Source organism: Leucopleurus acutus, assembly GCF_964270905.1.
Source record: "Leucopleurus acutus genome assembly, chromosome: 20".
In the NCBI taxonomy this organism is placed as follows: domain Eukaryota; kingdom Metazoa; phylum Chordata; class Mammalia; order Artiodactyla; family Delphinidae; genus Leucopleurus; species Leucopleurus acutus.
In genome coordinates this window covers 17498519-17515776 of record NC_139162.1, presented here as the reverse complement: position 1 = coordinate 17515776, position 17258 = coordinate 17498519, and the positions used below count along the sequence as shown (strand labels likewise).

Sequence of the window (17258 nt, the reverse complement as noted above, 5' to 3'; positions counted from 1 at the left end):
AGCTTTCATTAAATAGCAAATGGGGAAACTGGGAAAGGAGAAAGAAAAAAAAAATTAATCTTCTAAGGGTTTTGCAAACAATTGGAGTAATTAAAAGTTCTCAGAAGTAGCCGGTGGTGCCCTTTTCACCGAGGGAATGTGGGCCAAGCATGATATATTAAAAGAGAGGGAGCTGCTCTATTGAAGTTAAAAATAATCTTCTGTCACATGGCTAATTTGTTGGAATGCAGCAATTAAAGGGCTCTGGGCTGAGAGAGCTGGAAGCAGCTGGGGAGCTTGCAGGCAGAGTGCACGCCCTGGGGACTGTTTGCAGAGAGAGAAAACACTGTCACAGCTGACTTGGGGCACCTTATCAGAAAGCCCATAAAGGGGGCAGGAAGAAGGAAAAGTGGGGTTGAGTTCAGAGCCGTGACCTGTGGGTTTATCAGACAGTGAAGGGGTAGGTCAGGACTTGTCACCTGTGCTCTGGGATGCTGATTCACTCAGCAAGGATGAAGGCTTTCCAGTTTCCCCTTCACTTTGAAAACGCATGCCTTTGAATCCATTTCAAAGGAACACATAACCCAAAGGAGCCCTTTGATCCTAAATCCATGGGAAAAACCAATCTATACAGTCTTCAGGGGCAAAGCTCAGGCCAAGAATATAAATCCTAGATTGGGGAGTTGGGGTGTTTTAAAAGTTTTTGCAATTTTTGAATTTTTTTTTGAATTTTTGAGTTGAAAGAGTTTTAAGAAAAAAGTTACCTGGTATAATACCTGAATTTTCCAGGTGAGGCAACAAGCTGAGAGAGGCTGATTTGTCCAAGGTCACTCAACGAGCAAGTGACAGAAGCTAGGTTCTAACTTGGGTCTTTAACTAGAGAGGGAACATGGTGGTTAGGAAGTGCAGGATTCTCATGACCCTGATGTGGAATCCTGCCTCTAGGGGCTGTGGAATGCTCTTACAACCCCTAACCCTCTCATCTCAGTTTTACCTTGTGTAGAGTAGGAATAACAGTAGTACCCACCACCTAGAATTGTTAAAATGCATGTGAAGTGTTTAATGTCTAGCCTAGAGTAAATGCTTAATAAAGTGTGAGGACTTCCCTGGTGGCGCAGTGGTTAAGAATCCGCCTGCCAATGCAGGGGACACGGGTTCGAGCCCTGGTCCGGGAAGATCCCACATGCCACGGAGCAACTAAGCCCATGCGCCACTACTGAGCCTGCGCTCTAGAGCCCATGAGCCACAACTACTGAGCCTGCGAGCCACAACTACTGAGCCCGCATGCCACAACTACTGAAGCCCGTGCGCCACAACTACTGAAGCCTGCGCACCTAGAGCCTGTGCTCCGCAACAAGAGAAGCCACCGCAGTGAGAAGCCCGCACACCACCACAAAGAGTAGCCCCGGCTCGCAGCAACCAGAGAAAGCCCTCATGCAGCAATGAAGGCCCAACACAGCCAAAAATAAATAAATAAATAAAATTTTAAAAATATATAAAAAAATAAAATGTGAGCTGTTGGGCTTCCCTGTGGCACAGTGGTTAAGAATCTGCCTGCCAATGCAGGGGACACGGGTTCGAGCCCTGGTCCGGGAAGATCTCGCATGCCGAGGAGCAGCTAAGCCCGTGTGCCACAACTACTGAGCCTGTGCTCAAGAGCCCGCAAGCCACAACTACTGAGCCTGCGTGCCACAACTACTGAGACTGTGCGCCTAGGGCCCACGCTCCACAACAAGAGAAGCCACCGCAATGAGAAGCCCACGCACCGCAACGAAGAGTAGCCCCCCGCTCGCTGCAACTAGAGAAAGCCCACACGCAGCAACAAAGACCCAATGCAGCCAAAAATTAAAATAAATAAATTTCCAAAAAAACCCCCAAACCATTAACCAATTAAAAAAAAAAAGTGAGCTGTTGTTCTTCCATAGCTTTTTCTACACCACCCTGCATCAATCTTCTATCGCCATTTTGCATGTTAACTTGCCCACACATCCTCTTTGGGTTGAGTGGGATTGTCTTTCTCTTCTTTCTACCTCCAACTCTCATCCGTTACATATAAAGGAAAAGAGGATCAGTCACTTGCTCCTAGCATTTTCTGCATCCCAACACACCCATATTGTTTGTCTTCTCTCAAGCTATAGGCCCTCCAGCCTGTGCTTTTAGTATGGTTTCCAAGTTGCTGGCAAGCAGAAGTGGCGTCAACATGAAGAAACAAGTATTGGTGCCCAAAGTGCAGTAGCCAGAGCTATCTGAATCTTTTAGAATAATACTTGATCAATTTTCAAATTTATAAAGGGCACCACTAACAGAAGGGGCTCTGAACATCCAATAGATGTTTGGGCTTCATAGCCTAAGCACCCCTGGAAAGTGGAGGCCAAGTTCTATGTGTGCACATGCATTGCAAGGAACAGACATCTGCCTGACACTAGCTTGAGCCAAGAAAGGGCAAATTTAGTGGCTCATGTAACCACAAGACTAGATTTCGTTTCTGACTACATCAAAGGGTCAAAAACATCCCCAGGGCATCTTTCTGCTTTGTTGGGCTCCATTTTTTAGAGTCTTGCCACTTGGCAGACAAAACAGCTGTGGAGAGCTCCAAGCTTTACTTTTTCTCCAGTTCAGTATTCATATAAAGAAGCAGTCTTCCTGCCCTTAGTCCTGTTCCCTGATTGGCTGCCTTCAATCAAGTGCCCATTCCTAAAACAACAGGGCCAGGGAAGTGAGCTTCTCTCACTGGACAGATTGGATCACATGCCCCATCTGTAAGGAGGGGAGGCAGAGCATCTGATTGGCAGCCCCACTAGCTTCACATACACTAGAATAGAAACAATTCCTCGCAGGGAAGATGGGGCACAGAGACCAGAAGAAAGGGAAAGTCAGGCAGATATAAGTCATTAATACCAAAGCCCAGCACTTATATGCACTTTTCTGAGGCGGTGGTTTATAACTTGCTTCCTATCCTCAAAATGTTCTATAATCCAAGAAATAGTAAGAACTTCGGGAGAGGAAAATGCTTTTCCCTCACTCCAAATATTTCCTTCCTGTAGAGGGTCATCATGCCCCAGGCTCCTCTTCATGCCTTCCCTCTCCTGCACTTAGGGGAAGGAGAGCGTTAGGAGAAACTGGGCATGAGTCTCCCAGTGTCTTCCTCTTCCTGGTCACTTAGGATTGAGATGCTGGGAAGGAACACAAGTTCTCTTCCTCCACATGGGGAGGGCACCCTGGTCCACTGTTGCCTGGGACTGTGGGAAAGTCTGTTGAACTAGGATTCAGAGAAGCCTGTTGGGCTCACATGCTCAGCTACGTTCTGCGATGTATAGCCTTATCAGAAGATAATTCATCTCCTGACCACTCAGACCGCCAATTGATTCAGAGCCTGAGTAGGGAGGAGGCATGCTATTTATTGAGCCCCTTCTCAAAAGTCAACAAGAACCATCCACTTAGGGTATCAGGCAGCCACAGATTCATCCTCTCACTCTCCCCTTCCTGGCTGGTCCCCACAGGAGGAGCTTGTCTCTTTGGGAATCCACAGAGATAGTGGAGTGCTGGGAGCAGGCTCAGAGGGAGGCCACAAAAATGATCAAAGGCAAGGAAGCTAGGTTTACCACAGTAGGTGAGAGAAACTGGGATTATTTCACTTGGAGGGGGCAAAAAATAAAGCCAGTGGTGGGGTGATTCAGGGGTGGCCTTGACCAGAACCATGCTGAGGGTGTGGCATCACTGGTATTTTTCCACAGCCTCACCCTGACCCTGAGCATAGTCATATCTGTCCCTTACCTCTTCCGTCCCACTTGTCTCCTTCTATGCCCACCTCTTTGAAAATAAATTGTTCCACTTCCACAGAGGTGTAGGAGGCACACAAATCAACTTAAATAAAATAACACTATAGTATAATTTCTTTTTGATTACAAAAGTGATACACAATCTGTGAGAAGAACTGAAAAGATACAGAAAATTATAAACATGAAAACTAAAATCAATTCGAAACCCTCAACCCTGAGATAGCTATTAGCTTTTTAGTCTATTATTGTCCAGCCTTCTCTCTCTACATAATTTTAAATGTACTCTTTATTTCTTTAAAAAATTTATAGAAATATTTTAAATAAAATAGCGGCATGTAGTGTAAAAGATGAAAATGGTATATTATGCTATTTCTCTTACTCTTATGATCTATGTGTACTATAAAGTGAATATTTTTTATTGTTACCACTTGCTTTTGTCTCTCCTGGCCTTAGGAATGGTTGACATTAATGGCACTTATTTGAGAGGAAAGTACTGGTGTCCTGAGACCCATTAGAGACAGGGAACTGTGACTACCTGTAGCCACACCCAACTCCTGCTTGTGTGGCCAGGATCACAGGGGACAGAAACAATTTCCAACATAATAGATAACTGTTGAGAAAAGGGAGTGAAAAAGGTGGCTTCCATAAGCCAGGGTTCTTGACCTTCCTTCTCTATCAGAAATACCCATCAAGGGGCTTCCCTGGTGGTGCAGTAGTTAAGAATCCACCTGCCAACACAGGGGACACGGGTTCGAGCCCTGGCCTGCGAAGATCCCACATGCCGCAGAGCAACTAAGCCCGTGCGCCACAACTGCTGAGCCTGCGCTCTAGAGCCCGCGAGCCACAACTATGGAGCCTGAGTGCCACAACTACTGAGCCCACGCACCTAGAGCCCGTGCTCCACAACAGGAGAAGCCACCTCAATGAGAAGCCCGCACACCACGACGAAGAGTAGCCCCCACTCGCCGCAACTAGAGAAAGCCCTTGCGCATCAATGAAGACCCCAGGCAGACAAAAATAAAATACATAAATAAAAAGAAATACACATCACATCTATCACAGTGGCCTCCCCAGCTCCAAGATTTTGATTCTGGGAGCATATAGCTGCAAATGAACAAAGAGTCAGGGGAAAGTTCTTTATCAGCAGGAGAATTATTTTATTCAATGTGTTTCCTTACATTAGTTGGGACAATAAGGGGAAAGAATGAGAAGAAATAAAAGGCCAGTTACTCAGGCCACTTTTAATGAATCACCCCCCAGTGTCACTACCCATCCCCAGTCAGGAAAAGCTTGAGTTTTTCCATGCCAAGAAAAACAGAGGGCAGGAAGAAACAAATTACGACCTTGTTTGTGTTTTGTGTCTTAACTATTTGATTTATAGGCCCAGATCCAATGATTATGGATGAAAGAAAATATCCCAGTGTCCCAAACCTAACCTGAACTTAACCGGGGTGGGTCTCACGTCCACTGCTCAAAGTTAATGCGAAGTTAAAATGCTTTAAGAGTAAAGGTTCAGGGTTTGGGGCTGCCTGAGCAGGCCAGTGGCAAGGCCAAATTCTTTTCTCATCACCCCAATTAGGATGACTACTATGAAAAAATAAAAAAATAATAAGTATTGGTGAGAATGTGGAGAAATTGGAGCCCTTGTGCACTGTTGGTGGGAATGTAAAATGGTACAGCTGCTATGGAAAACAGTATACAGTTCCTCAAAAAATTAAAAATAGAATTACCATACGATCTAGCAATTTCACTTCCAGGTACTCAAAAGAATTAAAATCAGGGTCTCAAAGAGACCTACACCTAAATATTATTGTTTTTGGTTGGTCTGTTGTTTGCCCAACCATTATTCCTTGTCCTGGGAGGCAGTGGCTAATACATTTGCCTTTAAATCTATTAATGCCCCCCAGGTAGCTGCCTCAGACTTGGGAGAGTTCTGAGTTAGGCAAAATGAGGGCAAGTCTTTTGATCTGGCCCTTCAGGGAGCCACCAGACTGGTTGAAATGAACAACCACAATTCTTTAAAAATGAGGTCACTTCTACTACCTCCAGGACTAAGAACTTCTACTAGGAATGGGGGCTGATTTTGTCAAAGCTTCTGCCAAACTGAAGAGTAGGGGATGGGACAGGGTAATTTAAAACACCACAACGCTCTGTGACTGAGAATCAACTGTTTTTTCCTTGATTAAGCATTCACCTTGTTGTTATAATCTTTTGCTTAGTCTCCAGAATGCCAATAAAGTTGATTTTGAGAGTAAAAAAGAAAAGAAAACTATCATGTAGCCATGAACTCTCTAGAAAGAAAACAGAATGATGCGTTGGACCAAGTATCCACTTAGGATGTGGTGGCTCACCGAGGCCTCACCCAGGGGTTGACACTTAACCAGAGATTAGAAGGATAAAATCTAAATGTGAAGTTGGGCAGAGAGAATACCCCTAAAGTAAGCTTGTGCTCGGCATGTAGAAATCAAACCATCTCAACTCAAAACAGATTCTTGGCCATTAAGATTATTTTTCAGATTGATCTAGATGGAAGGTTGATAAATTCATTTCTGACTCTAAAGTATAGAAAAAGTTCTTTGACCTCACTTGTAAGAGAAATGCAAGTCAGACCTAGAGTGTGATACAGTTTTAAAAATGTCTGATTGTTATACTCCAGAAACTTTGATAACACACTCTGTGGGGCTCTGAGGAAACTGGCACTCATGTGCGTTGCCAGTGAGAATATAAATTTGTACAATTGCTGTGAAGGGCAGTGAGAATATAAATTGGGGCAGTTGCTAACAGTACGGATGCATGTGCTTTTGGCTTAGAAGTCCCATTTTTTCTTATACATGTGTACAGTGATATAAGATCAAAGTTATTAATTACAGCATTATTTGTAATTCCAGAACACTGGAAACCCAAATCTCCATCAGTAGGAGACTAGTTAAATTATGATACATTCATACCAAACTATGAATACTGAACTACGGGAAACTATGCAACTGTAAAAATAAATGAGGAGGCACTTTATGTATTATTATCTAAACATATCTAAGATGTCATTAAGTAAAAATAGCAAGATGCAGAACTGTGATGTTTAGCACCTTTTATATATGTGAGTAAAACTAAGTATAAATATTTATATTTACTTGCATTTGCATAGAGAAACTCAGGAAGGATACACAAAAAATTATTAAGTGATTATCTGGGGTGGGTGAGTGGAAGGGAATGGAAAGTATATAGAAAAGGTGGTCAAGAGACTTTTTATTGAGATGTTTAATTTTTTTTTCTTTTTAGTTTTGAGCCTTGTGAAGTATTAAGGACTTAAAAAATTAAATTTAAAACTTGTTCCCTCTACTACCCCTTATCTTAATTTATTATCACTTAATCTGTAACCATTGTTCACTGCCCTCAGACACTCCCCTGAGAAAGTGTCTACTTAAATGAATGTGGATGATGGTTTATAAAAAGTACATTAGTGCATATAAATTATATCTTTAAAAATCTGATTTAGGAACTTTCCTGGTGGTGTAGTGGTTAAGAATCCAGCTGCCGATGCAGGGGACACGGGTTCGAGCCCTGGTCAGGGAAGATCCCACGTGCTGCCGAGCAGCTAAGCCCATGCGCAACAACTACTGAGCCCGCGTGCCACAACTACTGAAACCCACGCGCCTAGAGCCCGTGCTCCACAACAAGAGAAGCCACTGCAATGAGAAGCCTGCGCACAGCAATGTAGAGTAGCCCCGCTCGCCGCAACTAGAGAAAGCCCGCGCGCAGCAACGAAGAGATTAATACAGTCACGGAGGAGCTTTCTGTGCCTTGCTACTCATCCTCTACAGACTAAAGGTCACTGACCAAAGACAACTGAAGCATCCTGAGGGCAAAACCAGCCTAAAGGAAACTTTGTGTTTATGGAAACATTACAATTTTTCAAAGTGGCCTTTGGCTCAGTAGACTGTAGTAAAAACAATGGCATCATCCAGTCTCTGAACTAGACCATCTTTATCAAAAAGAACCTCTCACAGGATAAAGAACTTATAAGTGTTAACGTCTTTTCACATCCATGTTTTTTGTCGGCCCCACGTCTGGGAAGTATTGTAGCCTTTTTACGTTTTTCAGTCCCCTCCTTATGCCCTTCCCCTAACCACTGAATTAGACCTCTAACACTCTTAAACTTTGTCTGTTTTTTCCTCAACAGCTTTATTGAGATATAACTCACATACCATGCAAATCACCTATTGAAAGTATACAATTCAGTATCTTTTAGCATAGTTACAGGGTTGTGCAACCATCACTGCAGTCTAATTTTAGAACATTGTCACCGCCCCCCAAAAAGAAACTTCATACCCATTAGTGGTCACTCCCCATTTCTCCCAACCCCCTCGGCCATGTACAACCACTAAATCTACTTTGTCTCTATAGATGTGCCTTTTCTCGAAATTTCACATAAATGAAATCATACAGTATGTGGTCTATTGTGATTGGCTTCTTTCACTTAGCATGATGCTTTCAAGGTACATCCATGTTTTAGCATGCTATTTTTACTGCTGAATTATATTTCATTGGAAGGACACACATACACATATACATGTGCATATATAGATATATAGATATACATAAATTTTGTTTTTGAAACATGTGAATATTTAGTACATGTTAAAAACAAAAAACATTAAAAGGAAGAAAAGTGGGTGTACTGAAGCCAGGAACCAAAATCCAGGGTAGAAAGCATCCTTATGGATGGCTCTTTGCACAGCTACAGTTTCTTTTGATTCTAGAAACTGGGCAGGGCTGTGGGGATGGAGCCCCACAGTCATAAAACTCAATACGATGGTTCTGGGGGAAGTTCCAGAAGAGGCTGCCCAACAGGCCAGAGAGGTCAGGCTGGCTGGGGGGGTTGGAACAACACTAGGATGCTTGGAATCAAGTAACTCTCCCCGAGGCCACATCTTGGACAATATGGGCTCTTAACTTTGCAGTTTCCTGAAGCTTCCCTGATACTGGATGGCCAGGCCTGGCTCTGGGAAGGGGAGGAGAGTGTTGGACTGTGATGGCTTTAAGAGTTTGTCTTCCCACTGGCAGGGGAAGAAAATAGGTTGTCAGGGGACATAATACCTTGAGAAGGGCGAGAACAGATTTGAGGGCTACCTTATTGTATTCTATTCTTGGAACAGGAAAGGGGAACTTCCCCCTCAAAAAGAGTGTGAGAACCCAGGAAGTGTGTTTGATGTCTGCAAAAAAATGGGACAGAATCCTCCTTCCTTGCTCTATTCTCAAGGAGCATGCACAGTGTCTTTCTTGACAGTTTCCTGTTCCATTTCCACCATTTATACAAAAGCAGTAAAATGAGCTTGCAAGGTAAATAACGAGTACCCTGGAGCAGCATCTCACACACCAGCCTGTTATCTGAGATAAATTTCAGAGCACACAGCTGGACAGCGATGGGGAGAGGATTTTCTAATACATATGTAAAAACAGTGAAAGTAAAATGTTAATGTTGAAATGTTTTATATGGGAGTAAAATGTTAAGGTTAAAATGTTTTATATGGTAAATGCCGTCTTCCTCTTAAGAGAGTAAATTTCCTTGAGAACTGGGTCTCATTTATAGCACCTAGAAATTATAACTCCAAACTAGCCAGCATTTACTGAGGACACTGTGCCAGGCACTGTGCTGAGTTTTGTTTAATATATAGACACAGTACTTAGCTGTAGTTACTCAGTAAATATTTATCAAAGAGCTTGAAAAAAAACTATCAAAGACAGTCAAGAAGAGAAAACTGGGGACTTCCCTGGTGGTGCAGGGGTTAAGAATCCGCCTGCCAATGCAGGGAACATGGGTTCAAGCCCTGGTCCGGGAAGATCCCACATGCCCCGGAGCAACTAAGCCCGTGTGCCACAACTGCTGAGCCTGCACTCTAGAGCCTGTGAGCCACAACTACTGAAGCCCGCGCGCCTAGAGCCCGTGCTCCACAACAAGAGAAGACACCGCAGTGAGAAGCCCACGCACCCCAAAGAAGAGTAGCCCCCGCTCATCGCAACTAGAGAAAGCCTGCGTACAGCAACGAAGACCCAACGCAGCCAAAAATAATAAACAAATAAAATAAAATTTATTAAAAAAAAAAGAAAACTGCAGAACAACATTCCTCATGAATATAAGCCCAAAGATCCTTAAAAAAATTGTAGAAAATTGAACTTAACAATATATAAAAAAAGACTAACATTGTAACCAAGTGAGGTTTATCCCAGAAATGCAAAGATGGTTGAGTTTTGGAAAACTATTCAAAGTAATTCACCATATTTACAGAATAAAGGAGAAAAATCAAACGATTATCATCCTAATAGATGCAGAAAAAATGTTCAACAGGCTTCAATCTCCTTTTATGATTTAAAGAGAAAAAAAAACCACTTCAGGAAAGAAGGTAGATAGGAGAATTCTTCCCTCTATCAGATGAAGAGTATCTACTGAAAAATCTAGACATCATACTTAATTGTGAAAGACTGAACGCTTTCCTCCTAAGATTGGGAACAAGCTAGAGTTGCTCATTTCACCATTTTTATTCAGTGTTCTACTAGAAATGCTAGTGTAAAATAGTCCTTGTCAGTGATATAAGGAAAAAAAAAAGGCATGCAGGGCTTCTCTAGTGGCACAGTGGTTGAGAGTCTGCCTGCCGATGCCGGGGACACGGGTTCGTGCCCCGGTCCGGGAAGTTCCCACATGCTGCGGAGCAGCTAGGCCCATGAGCCATGGCCGCGGAGCCTGTGCTCCACAACAGGAGAGGCCACAACAGTGAGAGGCCCGCGTACCTCAAAAAAAAAAAAAGAGGTAGTGGGGAAAGTCAGTATATATGTGATTTTGGTGAAGGGGGAGTACATGCAATCAAGCACATATTTTTTGCAGAAGTTTTCTGCTAGTCTCGTGAAGATTACTGCTAGTCACGAGGAGCAGACGTCACCATGAAGGATTTTAGTGCTTTTCTAGATTTGAGGAGATGCAAGAATTGGGCTCATAAAATTGTCTCCTGAAAATATCTATCTGAAGACCTGGTCTGCCAGTTTTTCCCAGAGCACAGAGTGCCTCATTCCTGATCTCCAGCCTAACTCCTTTCAATGGGTGTTGAAGGTCAGCAGCTGCTGACTTTCATAATTTGATCCTTGTAGAAGTAGGTGGCAAATGCCAATTTGTAGGGGACATCTTTAATCCTAGGCTTCTTCACAGCATCATGAAGCGTTCTAAGATGGTTAAGATGGAAACTTCAAGGCCTCTTGAAGTCTAGACGTAACTTGCACAGTATCACTTCTGCCACAATCTGTTGGCAAAAGTAAGTAACAAAGCAAGCCAACATTCAAGGTGAGGAAGAGACTCCACGTCTGGGCAGGAGGGAATCTGCATTTTCTTTTTGTTTTTTGGCTGTGCCACGTGGCTTGCAGGATCTTCACGTTCAGGGATCGAACCTGGGCCCCAGAGTGAAAGCGCCAGGTCCTAACCACTGGACCGACAGGGAATTCCCAGGAATCTACATTTTTAACATAGCCTTCTCAGTTGACTCACGCACACCGAGGTTAAGTGTGAATTGTTCATTTCACATATATGTGTACAGAGCTGTGTCCCTTTGCATTTGCTACAAATTTCTATTGCTAGCACTTAAATTTATATATATGTAAATGTTTTGTTTCTTTCAGAAATTTCTGAAATAGTAATGTGCTTAGGTACTATATGGAGATAGAATCACCGGAGCTCATAATGGTAGCAGTTTGTGAAAAAGAAGGAATTTCAGGACCTTGAAAGGTGAGTAGGCACTGGAAGGAAGGGGGGTATCTTAAGTGGGTGGACCTGGCATGATCACAGATGTGGGCTTATACCAGTAGGTTTAGGGGTCAGTGGCTGGTGCACAAGACTAAAGGGAATGGTGGAAATGGTTGGGGATGGATTATGGGTATGGGAGAGTGACACGATGAAAATGACATCTTGCCATGACCAGTTTGTCCGTTGCAATGGCAGTTAAAAATAAATAGCTAACAACACTGCATAGAAACCAAACTCATAATTCGAAAATGCCGGAACCTCTAGCCAGCGACAGTTGAGGCAAATACTATTTTAGAACACAGAGAAACGAAAACAGTGTACATTGTCCTGATCACTGAAGAATTCGCTTAAAAATCAGATCCCCCCCACACACACTCCGCCCTGATCCTTATTAAGATAAAACTGACATACAACAAAATCAGATTCTTAGTAGTGGCACAAACTTGGGATACTACATATCGTACCCCCAATCACTTTCTCTAGGCCTCGGCCCACCGCCTGTTATTTATGTATTGATTACTATGTGCCAAGCGCTCTGCATGTATGTGTATACACTCTCTCTCACTTAATCGGCCAGATTTCTCTACAGGGTAGAGTGTATCATGCCCATTTTACTGGTGAGGAGGAAACTGAGCCTAAAAATGGATTTGCCATATCACAGCCTGGAGGCTGCAAAAATGTAAAGCTGGGGCTGGAACAGAGGCTGCGCCGGAAGTGGGCGGGGAAACGAGTTCCGCGTGATTCAGGAGGGATCCACGGCAAAGGGAAGGGAAACGTGAAAATGGTGATTCGGCCCCATCTTCCAGAATTCTGCAGGCCCCTACGACAAGTGAAGAAACTTCTCTTTCAGACGACGTGTCTCGCTTAGGCGCCTTTCCAAAATCACGGTATCTGATTGGTGAGATTGGAGGAGATGGATGGTCCTGATTGGTAAGTTGGACCTCGAACCAGGCTTACGCCCCTAGGATCGGGCGAGGAGTGGGTGGGATTTGAAATTGAATCCCCCGTTTCATTGGTGAAAAGAAAACGAACCAGGAACTATTAGGAAGCGTAATTGGCTGTTGCCAGGAGCCTCCGCTGGCCTTATGGGCCCGGGTTACGGAAGCCGGGGAGGACTGAGCGTGAGGTCTACCTGCAGGAAGTTGGCAACGGAAACCGGGATAGCGGTAGAGAAGTGGTACCTCAGGCCCAATGGAGACTGTGGAAGCAAGTGGCAGCGATGGGAAAGGGCGAGGGGTCGAGACCTCCGTCACGTATTACCGATTGGAGGAGGTGGCGAAACGCAACTCCCCGAAGGAGATTTGGCTGGTGATCCACGGGCGAGTCTACGATGTCACCCGCTTCCTTAACGAGGTGGGGCCCGGGTGGTGGGCGGCCCCTGGGAGCTGCAGCGGCGAGGGTGGTCGGGCCCGGAAGCGCTGCTAGGGTGTGTATAGGAGGGAAGTGAGGCCTGGCTGAGGGCGAAGAGGCGTACGGAAGGGAGCACGACACTCCGAGACGGAGATTGGGGGGCCTTAGGTGTGCATGCATTTCCAGCCGTCACTAAACTCTCGTGCCTTGAGTCACATATTGAGCACTTACGACGTGCTTGGCTAAACTGAGTCACCATTATGCCCACTTTACGGAAAGGGAAACTGAGACTCAGGGTCTCTCACCTAACAACCTAGAGCCATTCGAACCCAGGTCTGAAAGCTCCAAACCTCTGCTCTTTACACTATGACTTCTGAAGTAATATCATTTTTTGCTTCTCATTTTCTCGAGAAGCTGAGATGCCTCCTCCTTTCCCCCCATTATGCTGCCTTTCTTTTTTCTATTTTGAGTTGACCTTGAGTCCAGAGGTTATGAGTTGTTTTTTTTTTTTTTTTTTTTTTGGGCCATTGACTCAGGTTCTGTCACCCTCTTTTTGTAAATCAAGCCTGTTGTATTAGGGGGTTTTTTTGTATTAGGTTTTACAAGTTCTCAAGACCCTGATACAACTGAGTGATTGTTTTGTTTTCAAGGAAACAGACTTTCAATTTGTTTAACTCTACTGAGGTGTAATTTACATACAATAAATTGTACTTATTTAAAATGTACAGTTTGATGAGTTTTGCCAAATGTATTCACCCATGTAATCAAAACTTCAATTAAGAAAGAGCGTTTTTCATCACCCTAAAAAGTTCCCTCTTGCTTTTTTGCAGTCATTCCCCTCACTCCCAATCCCTGAGGGTTTAGGATATTTTAAATGCTTATTTATTTATTTATGGTGTGTATTATTTTATTTTGAGTAATAGATTAATAATCTTATGGTTAATTCCTTGTAAGTTCTTGCATAATATAATCCTGCTGTAACTGAGAAAAAGTTTCATTTCGCTTCATTCTCTTTCTGGAGCAAATGTACTAGCAAAATTTGTTTTCTACTAATTTGGGGCTTACGGGATAAAGCTCTACATCCTGATTCATAAATCTATAAAAACTTTTAAAATGTAAAATTTCCCAAAAAGAATATTGTTTCATTTTATTATTACTTTTTTAAATAAATTTTTTAAAAAATTTATTTATTTTTGGCTGCGTTGGGCCTTTGTTGCTGTTCGTGGGCTTTCTCTAGTTGAGGAGAGCGGGGGCTACTCTTCCTTGCGGTGCATGGGCTTCTCATTGTGGTGGCTTCTCTTGTTGTGGAGTACAGGCTCTAGGCGCGTGGACTTCAGTAGTTGTGGCTCGCGGGCTCTAGAGAACAGGTTCAGTAGTTGTGGCGCTCGGGCTTAGTTGCTCCACAGCACGTGGGATCTTCCCCGACCAGGGCTCAAACCTTTGTTCCCTGCATTGGCCGGCGGGTTCTTAACCACTGCGCTACCAGGGAAGTCCCTTTTATTTTTGGTCCCCCCCTTTTTTTTTTTTTAAGGACATTGTTTTAAATAAATCTTTCTAGTGGCCAATAAGGTAACATCTTAGAATTTAGTAACTTCTTGTATTTGTAGGGTGTATGGCATTTATGCTTTTAAAGTGCTTTCCCGTTATTTCAGCCTCAAATTAGCTAGTTGAGAGTGAGTTGGATAGTAGTGAGCCTTATTTTAACAGGGATATAAGAAACCGGTTCAGAGAGATTTTGGTCAGACAGTTGATTAGTGGCAGGGTGTGCTTTAGATAAATACCTTGGTTTCTCTTGTCTACACAGTATTACTTTGGAATTCTAGACTTAGCTATGTCCTTTGATGTATGCCTCATAATAAGTTTCAAGTGTGGCTTGTAGCATGCCTGGTAAAGCATAGTTCATAATGGGCCAGTAATGTTTTTCATTTGTGGTTTCATTTCCCCCCCAGTTTCTTCTTAATTGATTCAGAATAGATAATGAACTTGGAAGGAACACTCAGTGCGTGTAGTGGACATGAGTTTAATCTTTAATAGTGGTTCCCAGCCTGGTTTACCACATGCTGATGGAGCCAGAGACATCACAGGTGTGCCAGGGGCGGCCCTTCAAGCTTGAGTTGTCAATCTTTACCTGTAGTTAGCCATTCTAACTTACCTGTTCCAGCATCTCTGTCCCTGTGTTCTTCTTCACTCCAAGTCTAGTCATTCATTCACTTACTCATTCAAATATTTATCAAGTGTCTACTAAGTGCCAGATACCGTTCTAGGTGCTGAGGATGCAGCAGCGGAGAGTTAAGCATTTATGCCTTCGTGGAGATTACCATCTATGGGAAGCAGAAAATAAGCAGAGTAAATAACTAAAATATATGCTATGTTAAGTGCTAAGGAGAAAAATAAAGCAGGGAAGAGGTCTGTGGACATGTATGGGGTGAGGGCGTGAAGATGAGGGGTTGAAATTTTAGGTATGATGGCCAGAAATAGCTTGATTAAGAAGATGACTAGAGTAAAGGCCTTCTGTTAAGGGAGCTGGCCATGTGGATATCGGCAGGAAGAGCTTTCCTGGCAGAGGGAGCAAGTTCAAAGGCCTTGAGGTGTAAGTATATCTAGTGTGTTTGAAGAACAGTGAGGGAGGTTATGGTAGCTGGAGAGTATTAGATGAGGTCACTATGATCAAGGAGGGGACAGGTCAAGTACAGCTTTTGTGAACCTCTGTTTAGAAAGAAAATCACATAAAAATGGTTACAATATCTTATGACATTGACTAGAACATATCAAAGTGCATCTCTCTTAGCAAGGGTAAGTATGATTTTGTAAACCTTTGTTCACAAAGCATGTTTTTGTAAACCTTTGTTTCAGTTAATATTCTTGTTTTCTTACTGTATCACAAGTGAGAAAAGTTTGGAAGCCATTGTTTTATGTATAATTAACCATTTCTGAAAAGAGTAACAACACGTAGTGCTGTTTTAAAGCTTTCTATGTATTTTTTAGTGACTGTTGGCCTAAGTGGGAATACTAGGTTGGAGGGAAAAACAATACAGAAGGAAAGAAAGTAAAACTCTTTAAACCCCAAGAATTTGTTTGAATCCTTCTACATCGTCCACGCATACACCAATGTATACAGATATGTATAAGTAGAAATGGAATCATAGTATTCCTTAATTGAATTATAGTGTCTATTAATTGATTTGGTTTAATAGTAATAGTATTTCTTGGGTGCTTATTATTCTGGTGGCTTACATGTAATTTCTTTTTTAACCCTTCTAACAACCCATTTTAGAGATTAGAAAGCTGAGGAGCAGAGAAATAACTTTCACAAAGTCATAATGTTAAGTGGTACAGGTGGAGTTTGAACTCAGGCAGTCTGACCAGATAACCTATGCCCACTACATTAGAATTTGCCTCAGTTTTTTTTCATGGCTATGGAGTATGGAATTAGGTCTGTTTTACAACCACCTTCTTCCACATCTTAGATATAATTTGGAAGGATTGGGAATGTGATAGAGGGAAGTTAGAATTAGTACCTTTTTTCTGGAACCCAGGTAATTTTTTCATTTTTTGAATAGGTCATACGGGTACGTTGTGAAAAGCCTTCCTCCCATCTGCCCAGTTCGACCTCCTCCTAAAGTTAGCTACTGCTGTTTGTGAATCCTTCCAGAGTTTTGTTTTGCATGTACAAGCAAAAGTGAATGTAGTTCCTCCCACTCTTTTTTTTTTCACCCATAAGGTAACAGCATACAATACCTGCTGAAATATGCCTTGCTTTTTTCATGTAACTGTATATCTCAGGAGTCTTTCCATATCCATACCTGGAATACTTCTTTATTCTTCATAGAATTTGTTGGACTGATTATAATTTGTTTAAGCAGTCTCATATTTATAAACATTTGGGTTGTTAGTAATATTTTGCCATCTAAGTTTTTCCCCCGCCTAAGTCAACTCTATTGAGATCTAATGTACATATAATAAAATGTATACATTTTATATGTGGAGTTCAGTGAGCTTTGAAAAATGTCTCATCTGTGTAATCACCATCACAATCACTGTATAGAACATTTCTACCATCTATGTTCCCGTACAACCACTGATTTGATTTCTAACACTGCAGACCCGTATGTGTTCTTATTTGTCTAACATCTTTCGCTTAACATATCTGTGAGATTCATCTATATTTTTTCTGTGTATCTGCAATTTATTCCTATTTAGTGCTTCTAATTTCATTGTAACCATACTAAAATTTAGCTATTTGCCTGTTGATTGACACTTGGGTTGTTTCCAGTTTTTGGCTATTATGAATAAACCTGCTTTGTACTTTCACGTACAAATCTTTTTTTTTTTTTTTTTTTTTTTGGTACGCGGGCCTCTCACTG

At 42.6% G+C, this 17258-nt stretch overlaps 2 protein-coding genes across 2 annotated transcripts in view; both read left to right on the top strand.

The window, feature by feature from the left end:
* The window catches only part of NIP7 (nucleolar pre-rRNA processing protein NIP7), a 65386-nt gene extending 53869 nt beyond the window's left edge, over positions 1-11517 (top strand). Inside the window, exon 5 of the mRNA XM_082863069.1 lies at positions 11421-11517. Coding sequence (XP_082719195.1) covers positions 11421-11435 — 15 coding nt within the window. The 3' untranslated portion in view covers positions 11436-11517. The remainder of the gene's footprint in view (positions 1-11420) is intronic.
* A 1002-nt stretch (positions 11518-12519) lies between these two features.
* The window catches only part of CYB5B (cytochrome b5 type B), a 32316-nt gene continuing 27577 nt past the window's right edge, over positions 12520-17258 (top strand). The window contains exon 1 of the mRNA XM_082863380.1: positions 12520-12897. Within this exon, the coding sequence (XP_082719506.1) occupies positions 12736-12897 (162 nt within the window). The 5' untranslated portion in view covers positions 12520-12735. The remainder of the gene's footprint in view (positions 12898-17258) is intronic.